Source organism: Coenobita brevimanus, chromosome 71 (genome assembly GCF_032717465.1).
Source record: "Coenobita brevimanus isolate Jiangsu-jjx chromosome 71, ASM3271746v2, whole genome shotgun sequence".
Classification (NCBI taxonomy): Eukaryota; Metazoa; Arthropoda; class Malacostraca; order Decapoda; family Coenobitidae; genus Coenobita; species Coenobita brevimanus.
This window is the reverse complement of record NC_137024.1, coordinates 1,471,438-1,481,437: the sequence shown is the minus strand read 5'-3', so window position 1 is coordinate 1,481,437 and position 10,000 is coordinate 1,471,438. Positions and strand designations below refer to the sequence as shown.

Here is a 10,000-nt window from a genome sequence, read left to right as displayed (position 1 = left end):
TTTCCTTCTTTCTTTCATTCTTTCTCTCCTTCCTTCCTTCTTTCCTTCCTTCTTTCCCTCCTTCCTTCCTTCCTTCCTCTAACCCCAATATTCCTCTCTCAATACTTCTCAAATCTCTTTCATCTCTCTTTATTTCCTGACTTTATTTTCTCTCCCTCTCTCACTTTTTCTTTACTCTCTCTCTCTCGTCTCATAAATTTCCTTCGTCGCCTCCTCCTCTTCCTTCTTCAAATCTTAATATTTCTTTTACTCTCTTTCTCTCTGTCTCTGTCTCTCTCTCTCTCTCTCTCTCTCTCTCTCTCTCTCTCTCTCTCTCTCTCTCTCTCTCTCTCTCTCTCTCTCTCTCTCTCTCTCTTTCATGTCATCTTCGTTCCCTCCTTGCTTCCTTTCTCTTAACTCAGTATTTTCTCTCTCTCTCTCTCTCTCTCTCTCTCTCTCTCTCTCTCTCTCTCTCTCTCTCTCTCTCTCTCTCTCTCTCTCTCTCTCTCTCTCTCTCTCTCTCCCCTTTATATCTCTGTTTACAACCTACCCTAACACCTCTTCGTGACTAACTTAGCTCAGAACTTAACGTACTGGCCTTCGCGATGGGCAGGGGGGCCTTCACGTGGTGGCACTGATATAATTAAGCAAGTCCTCTGCCTGGTTATACAAACGTCCCTCAACTCACTCCCTATCCCCCAAAAGGAAGATGGTAGACCGCAAAGAGGATTTTAGCCTGCATACAGTTGAGCCTGCAATTGCAAAAACTACTGTCTATCTATCTATCTATTGCCAGACGCCTTACTCCCATACGGGGTGGCCACAAACAAATCGCCTCCACGTCGCCCTGTCCCCCGCCATTTCACTGTCCTGCTCCCAGCTTACACACCCCTCTCTCATATACCTCTCCACTCCATCCCTCCATCTCATCCTTGGCCTCCCCCTCCCTCTCTTCCCCTCCACCTCACTCACATACACTCTCCTTGTCAGTCTCTCACCCTCCATCCTCTCCAGATGGCCAAACCACCTCACATATTAACCCATATTGTTAACACCTCTTCCTAAGGGATTTATTTTGCTTATTACTCCTCATTATCATCTGTGTAATTTAAATCCTTCAAATACCACAATACTTTAATAACATACAGATTTATAGTTACCAGTCGTGTCCAAAAATAAATCGCTAAAGAAGAGGTGTTAGGGAACTTAATTTACCATTGAGAATAAGGACCCTTCTCGGCGCCATCTCTCTCTCTCTCTCTCTCTCTCTCTCTCTCTCTCTCTCTCTCTCTCTCACACACACACACACACACACACACACACACACACACACACACACACACACACACACACACACACACGCACACGCACACGCACACGCACACGCACACACACACACATGGAGAGAGAGAGAGAGAGAAAGAGGAGGAAGAGGAGGAGAGAGGGGGATGTAGGAGGAGAGAGGGGGAAGGAGGAAGAGAGAGGAGGGAGGAGGAAGAGGAAAGAGGAAGAGAGAGAGAGTGAGGAGGAAGAGAGAGAGAGAGAGAGAGGAGGGAGGAGGAAGAGGGAGGAGGGAGGAGGAAGAGAGAGGGGGAAGGAGGAAGAGAGAGGGGGAAGGAGGAAGAGAGAGGAGGGAGGAGGAAGAGAGAGGAGGGAGGAGGAAGAGAGAGGAGGGAGGAGGAAGAGAGAGGGGGAAGGAGGAAGAGAGAGGGGGAAGGAGGAAGAGAGAGGGGGAAGGAGGAAGAGAGAGGGGGAAGGAGGAAGAGAGAGGGGGAAGGAGGAGGAGAGAGGGGGAAGGAGGAAGAGAGAGGAGGGAGGAGGAAGAGAGAGGAGGAAGGAGGAAGAGAGAGGAGGGAGGAGGAAGAGAGAGGAGGGAGGAGGAAGAGAGAGGAGGGAGGAGGAAGAGAGAGGAGGAAGGAGGAAGAAGGGAAAAGGAAAGAAAAAGGTTAGTCAGGAAGTGAGGTGGTTGGGGGGGAGGGGAAGGAGGAGGAGGAGGAGGAGGAGGAGGAGGAGGAGGAGGAGGAGAGAGGAAAAAATACTTTGTGAGCTTAAGAGGTTCCTGGAAAGAAGAAGAGGAAGAGGAAGAGGAAGAGGAAGTAAGAGGAGGAAGAGGAAACTGAAGAGAGGTAGAGAAGTAGGAGGAGAGAAGAGGAAGAAGACAGAAGAGATGAAGGAAAAAAAGACGAGGATTAAGAAGTAGAAGAAGAGGAATATTAGAGGGAGAAGAAGCAGCCGAGAGAGAAAGAGAGAGAGAGAGAGAGAGAGAGAGAGAGAGAGAGGAGGGGGGGGAAGAGAGCCCATTGTGAGTTGAGGAGTTTGTGAGGAGGCGAGAGTATCATCTTAAAGAGACCCATACAATAGACTTATCTCCATAGTTATCAACACTTACCTAATTTTATTGCTAGCCACTCTTCTCTTCTCCTCTCCTCTCCTCTCTTCTCCTCTCTTCTCTCGTCCTCTCCTCTCCTCTCTCGTCTCCTCTCATCTCCTCGCTTCTCCTCTTCTTTGCACCTGTTATCTTGCTGTCACTTTCTTAAGCCTATGTCCCACTGTCGTGAACTTTTCCACGACACGCCACGATCTTCATGTCTTCGTTGTCGCCGCATATCGTCATGAAAAACGTGCCGTGACTTAGCGGTTCCGTAGCGTGTCGTAGCGTGTCGTGGCGATGTGTTGGCGTATCGTGGAGTCAGAGTGACCGTTGTTTTTTAACTGAGGGATGATCGTAGTGTGTCGTCAGGATATCGTGATGCTTCCGTGGGGCGTCGTGGGATGTCGTAGCAATGTCTTTGTGTGTCTTAGCACTAACGTGACGGTGTCGTGAAATCGTCGTTTAGACCCACCGTTTGAGGTATGATCGTAGCATTTCACCAAGATCACACCACGAGGGTAACATCATGGTGGTGGGGGCCGCTCTCGGAGGACCTGGGCTTGGCGTTTAGATACAGTTTCTTTCATTTCTCTTACTTTCTCACTTTTATATACTTTCTCATTCATTCTCTCTCCTTTTTTCAGTTTTCCCTTGCTATTTTTTTTTTTTCAATTTACTTCCTCACTTTCGGTTCATCTTTATTCTTGTTTATCACTTTCACACACTTCCTCGCTCACTCTCTCTCTATCTCTCACTTTCTGTCTCTCATTTCCGCTCACAATGCACTTTTTTTTTACTCTAATTTACTCACTTTCTCTAATTTACTCACTTTCTCTAATTTACTCACTTTCTTTAACTTACTCACTTTCTTTAATTTACTCACTTTCTCACTCTAATTTACTCACTTTCTCTAATTTACTCACTTTCTTTAACTTTCTTTAATTTACTCACTTTCTCACTCTAATTTACTCACTTTCTCTAATTCACTCACTTTCTCTAATTTACTCACTTTCTCTAATTTACTCACTTTCTCTAATTCACTCACTTTCTCTAATTTGCTCACTTTCTCTAATTTACTCACTTTCTCTAATTTACTCATTTTCTCTAATTTGCTCACTTTCTTTAATTTACTCTTTCTCTAATTTGCTCACTTTCTCTAATTTGCTCACTTTCTTTAATTTACTCACTTTCTCACTCTAATTTACTCACTTTCTCACTCTAATTTACTCACTTTCTCTAATTTACTCACTTTCTCACTCTAATGGCAGGGGACAGGGCGACGTGGAGGCGATTTCTTTGTGGCCACCCCTTACGGGATTAAGGCGTCTGGCAATAGATAGATAGACAGATAAATAGATAGACTGAGTCACTGATAGATTGAGAGATTAATAAACTGATTGATTCGTAGACTGATAGATAGATAGATAGATAGCCGATAGATAGATAGATAAAATGGCCATTGCTGGAAAAATTCTTAACTACGACCAAAATATTAATCTGGGGTCAAATTAAATGACTTCCCGACAAGGTTCGCACCCAGGATGAATGAAAAAAAATCCTGTCGTGTCCATCCACCAAATGCCCCTCATCCCCTCAAATGGCCTTCCTTTTATCCGGATTACCCCCTCCTAATCCACGCCTAAATCGCTTAATTAAATGGATTAGGGTTCGATGTGGCCTTAATCTTCGTATGGAACGGGTGATGGTGATAGTGGTGGTGGTGGTGGTGGTAGTGGTGGTGGTGGTGGGAAGGTGAGGGATGATGGTGGTGGTGGTGGTGGTGGTGATGGTGGTGGTGGTGGTGATGGAGATTGGAAGGTGGGAGATAGGTGATGATGATAGTGATGGTGATGATGATGGTGATGATGATGGTGATGGTGGTGATGATGGTGGTGGTGGTGGTGGTGGTCGTGTGAAGATGGGTGATGATGATGGCAGTGGTATTGGTGATGGTGGTGATGGTGGTGGTGATGGGAGGGTGAGGGATGAGTGGTGATGGTGGTGATGGTAATGAAGACGGGGAGATGAGACATGGGTGATGATGAAGATGATGATGATGATGGTGGTGGTGGTGATGATGGTGGTGGTGGTGATGGTGGTGATGATGATGATGATGATGATGATGATGGTGATGGTGGTGGTGACGGGAGAAGAGTGGACGAGGGATGGAAGATGGTGATGATGATAGTGATAATAATGATGATGATGATGCATAATGATGATGGAGATGAATGACATGGGATGAATGATGAATATGTAATGAATCATGAATGAGTGATGAATTATGAATGATGAAAAATGAAGATGATGATGATGGTGATAATGATGAAGAAGATGATAATGAAGAAGAAGATGATGATGATGATGATGATGATGATGATGATGATGATGATGATGATGATGATGATGATGATGATGATGATGATGATGATGATGATGATGATGATGGTGATGATGATGATGATGAGAAAAGGTGAATCTACCGTAAGGGTCAAATCACAGTGTATTAGAAGCCAAAAGTCATCATTACTGACCTCTTGCCTTTTCTCGATAGGGCAATTTTGTGTCCTGTGTGTACCCAGAGAGAGAGAGAGAAAGGAATTCTCTCTCTCTCTCTCTCTCTCTCTCTCTCTCTCTCTCTCTCTCCCTCTCTCTCTCATACATATATTTCTTAGCTTTCAACATTCAGGTACACGCAGGTATAAACACCTTGAAAAACATATAAATACACCTGTCACCTTTAATTACATATATACACCTGTACGCTTCTTACCTCTCTCTCTCTCTCTCTCTCTCTCTCTCTCTCTCTCTCTCTCTCTCTCTCTCTCTCTCTCTCTCTCTCTCTCTCTCTCTCTCTCTCTCTCTCTCTCTCTCAATAGGGGCTGTTGGGATGATGGTGACTGAGTTGGTGATGATGGTGGTGATGATGATGATGATGATAATGATGATGATGGTGGTGATGATGATAATAATAATGATAATGATAATGTTGATGATGATGGTGATGATGGTGATGATGATGGGATGATAAAAATGATGATAAAATTGACATTGTTGATGATGATGATGATGATGATGATGATGATGATAGCTAATTGCACCTATTTTTTTCTATCATTGCAGATGTGTCCTTGAACCGGGAACATCACATCCACACCATCCACACCAGCATCCACCTGCTTCCCACCTCCACACAACCATCCACCTCCCTCCCCCGTCCACCTGTCCGAATCGTCCACTATGTACCGTACCTTCTTCCACAAATCACCCAAAGCCACTTGAAGACAGGTATCCTCATCCACTTGCTCTCATCCACTTAATCCCATCCACCAAGCTTCAATCATCCACCTCTGAGCCAGCGAGGGTCATAAAATTACCTTCATTCACCACTAACTCTCATCCACTTGCTCTCATCCACTTAAATCCACTTACACTGCCTCCACAAGTTACCTTCATACACTTTACACTTGCTAAATTCACCTCCTTCCACAGCCATCCACTTACCTTCTCTCCACTTACCTTCTCTCCACTTATAATAGTTACCCTTCTCCACTTAATATCTTTCACTGGTTACCCTCCTCCACTTAGAGTTACCCGGTTACCCTACACTGTCGTCACGGTTACCTATATCCTACCCAACTACCATCACTAACAACCCAACCACCACTACCCACAACCACACAGACTACCATAATCTCCAACAACAACAACCTCAACCACCAGCATCACTAACAACCCAACCACCACTACCAACAACCACAATCTCTAACCACCACCTCAACTACCACCATCACTAACAACCCAACCACCACCATCCTCTACCACACTAACAACCACAATCTCTAACAACCACCACCTCAACTACCACCATCACCTACAGTCCAACCACCACTACCAACAACCACACAAACTACCACAATCTCTAACAACCACCTCAACCACAGTCCTCTACCACACACCAAACACCATCCTCTACCACACCTCGTCAACTGGGCTGTGGATTTTGAGAAGTGCATTCTTTGACAGTCGGAAAAATTACTTTGAAGAAACAGTCACTTAGAAAAACACTTATAAAGAGAATGTGACACTTAGATTTGTCTTTAAGTGATGGTGAAGTGAGGAAACGTTTACTTATATGACTCAAGAATAAACGCAATATTTTTTTTATTGATGATGTGACGGGAAAATGTTCAAACGTTTGTGTGTAACGTTTTGAGAAAGAGGAGGAGAGAGAGAGAAAAAAAAAGAGAAATAAAGAGGAGAAAGAAGCGAAAATAGAGGAATAAGAGACAGAATAAAGAGGAAAAGAGGAAGAATATAGAGGAAAAAGAGAAAAAATAAAGAGGAAAAAGAGAAATAAAGAGGAGAAAGAAGAGAGATAAAGAGGAAAAAGAGAAATAAAGAGGGAAAAAGAAGAGAGAGAAAGAGGAATAAGAGAGAGAATAAAGAGGAAAAAAGAGGAAGAATAAAGAGAATAAGAGAGACGGAATTAAGAAAAAAAAGATAAAAAGAGGAAAAAGAGAGACAGAATAAAGAGGAAAAAGAGAGGGAATAAAGAAGACAAAAGAGAAAAAGGACAGAAAAAAAAAGAGGAAAAAGAGAGAAGAAGAAAGAGGAAAAAGAGAGAAAGAATACAGAGGAAAAAAGGAGAAAATAAAGAGGAAAGAAGAGAGGAAGAATAAAGAGGAAAAAAGAGAGAGAAAGAATAAACAGAAAAAAGAGAACAAAAAGAGGAGGAAAAGAGAAAGAAGAGAGGAAAAAACAGAGAAAGAATAAAGAGAAATAAAGAAAAGAGAATAAAGAGAAAAAAAGAGAAAAAGAGAAAAGAAAGAGAAGAAAGAAGAGAAAAAAAGAGAATAAAGAGAAATAAGAAGAGAAAAAGAGAAAGAGAAAAAAGAAAAGAGAAAAAAAGAGAATAAAGAGACAAAAAAGAGAAAAAGAGAAAGAAGAAAGAGAAAAAAAGAAGAGAAAAAAAGAGAGAATAAAGAGAAAAAAGAGAAAAAGAAGAGAATAAAGAGAAATAAAGAAAAGAGAAAAAAAGAGAATAAAGAGAAATAAAGAGAAAAGAGAAAAAAAAGATAGAGAATTTTACATCAACAAAACTGTATAGAGAGAAACTGGTAACCAATCGTGTATATGTGAAGGTATGAGAAAGACAATATAAGTAAAATTAACACCACTTACAAAGGCTCCTTAAGTGACACAAGAAAATCCTACATACACTTAAATGCACTCGTAAAAAAGTGCTTAAGTGTCGAAAAAATCGTCTTCAAAACATATCATTGAGTCACCATGGAAATTTTGGCCACTTAGCTGGATTAATATATTTCCTGTGTCTCCCAAATTTCGAATATGTCCAGGTAAATTTGGCTCTCTCTTGTATTTTGTTTTTCTCTCGGAAGGAACAGTTACTGCTGGCTCATGGCCTTTGGTTCCTTCTTCCTGTAAATTTTTATGAAGGGAGGAAATAATTTTGGATATTTGTGTTGGTGTGTAGTTTTTGAAAATATGGAGTGGAAAAAAAAAATCAATATATCAAAAAGTAACTCTGAATTATAAGTGACAGCAGAAAAGAAACAGATTTTTGTGTATGTGTGAAGTGTGAATAGACTTTCGTGTAAGTTTTAAATTGAAAAAATAAATAAATTAATAAAACTAGACTAATTTGTAAGATCAGACGTGAAAGAAAAGACGGAAAATATAGGCTTTTGTAAGAGAGTTAATTTTAAAGTAAAAAAGAATCATTAAAACATAGACTTTTTTGTAGGACAAGTTTAGAAGTTTGGTAAAAAAATATATATATATATTGACTTTTTCAGTAAGAGTAGACGTGTTTAAACGAAAAAATATATATATGAATTATTGACGTTTTGTGTAAGAGTAGAAATGTTGCAATGAAAAAAATATATATATTGACATTTTCTGTAAGAGTAGAAGTGTTTAAATGAAAAAATATATATATATGAATTATTGACGTTTTGTGTAAGAGTAGAGATGTTGAAATGAAAAAGAAGATGAATTATTGAGATTTTGTGTAAGAGTAGAAATATTGAAATGAAAAAATATATATGTACTGACATTTTCTGTAAGAGTAGAAATGGTGAAAGGAAAAAAAAATGAACTACTGATATTTTTTGTAACAGAGGTAATGAAGTGAAAGAAAGAAGGAAATGAATTATTGAAATTTTTCTGTAAGAGTAGACGTAATGAAATGAAGGAAAATAGGGATAATAATACACATCTCCAATTTCCAGTCCTACCCTGAGTGGCTTTTCTGATGGTAGTGACTCTGAGTGTGCGTGTGTCACAGACTTTATCGCCACATCTGATATATTTTCTGATTGCCGATTAATCTTGACGGATTGGCAGCAGATTATAAGGTACTTGCCCTCTGTCTGGGGGTAGAAGCGAGCAGAGGTACAGAAAGACAGACAGAGCTGGATAAAGAGGAGGCAGAGAGAGAGAGGCGTAGATCTGGCTAGAGAAGAGGAGAAACAGATATAAAACTCAATATAGAAAGAGACAGAGAGGCATAGATTTGGCCAGAGACGAAGGGAGACACAGACCTACAGAGCTGGGTAAAGAGGAGGCAGAGAGAGAGGCACAGATTAGGCCAGAGACAAGGAGACACAGATATTAAGGTCGATACAGAAAGAGACGGAGAGGCATAGATTTGGCCAGAGACGACACAGACCTACAGAGCTGAGACAGGGAAAGCAGAAAAGACACAGAATTGGAGAGGTAAGAGAAGGCATAGACGTAGCTGTGTAAAAAGGGCTTTGCATTGTGAACTGAACATCTTTGGAAAATCACTAAACAATAAGAAGAGAAGAAAGGGAGACTAGCCAAAATAACAATAATAATAATAATAATAATAATAATAATAATAATAATAGTAATAGCTTTTTAAACGAACTGCTTTGCACGAAGAAAAAAATTTTACACAACAGCAGAGAAATTGACAAAAAGAAAAAAAATGAATGTTAAATTATTGAAGCCGAGACTCAAGAAATAAAGGGAAATAAGTCAGCATCTGTCTAAAAACTCTCGTGAATTTAGAAGACAAATCTAACACGTCCTTCTCTCTTCTAACTTCGCGACTGTGCAAAAACTGAGACCATTTTTGAGTGGTTTTCCGATTAGTGTAGTGAACCAAGCCTAGAAAACCAGACGTGAGAAACCCAAAAATATAACTTAAATATTCTAGTTGATGGAAAAACTTATAGAAAAATAATAATAATAATAATAATAATAATAATAATAATAATAACAATAATAACTGCATGAGAAATAAAAGTCTACGGATAAAACTTGCCAGAATTGATTGACAACCTCTGATGCCCTGCTAGAGGCGATCTTCAGGAGTCCCCCCCTTCTTCTGCCCCTTCCGGAGGCGCCACCCATGATGTCTGAAGGAGGCAGCGAGGTTCCCCAGACCCTGCAGGACCTGGAGAACTACCTCCTAGCGCACTTCCCCAACGTGACGAAGGAGCAGTATGAGTATGTCTTGACCCTCATGAGGAACGATTCGGGGGTCACCAGCACGGCGCCCCTGCCCACCGACCACGCCTTCTGTGACGTAGGCTTCAGAGATGGATACAAGGTACGTGTCTGCCCTTTCTGCGTCTGCTTCTCACCTCTGCTTCACCT

General features: G+C 41.1%; 2 protein-coding genes across 2 annotated transcripts in view; both read left to right on the top strand.

Annotated features, from left to right (window-relative positions):
• Positions 1 to 5,670, top strand: part of LOC145406612 (uncharacterized) — a 161,710-nt gene extending 156,040 nt beyond the window's left edge. The window contains exon 10 of the mRNA XM_080277688.1: positions 5,474 to 5,670. Coding sequence (XP_080133814.1) covers positions 5,474 to 5,670 — 197 coding nt within the window. The remainder of the gene's footprint in view (positions 1 to 5,473) is intronic.
• Positions 5,671 to 9,752: 4,082 nt separating this feature from the next.
• Positions 9,753 to 10,000, top strand: part of LOC145406890 (G-protein coupled receptor dmsr-1-like) — a 67,815-nt gene continuing 67,567 nt past the window's right edge. The window contains exon 1 of the mRNA XM_080278005.1: positions 9,753 to 9,953. Coding sequence (XP_080134131.1) covers positions 9,753 to 9,953 — 201 coding nt within the window. The remainder of the gene's footprint in view (positions 9,954 to 10,000) is intronic.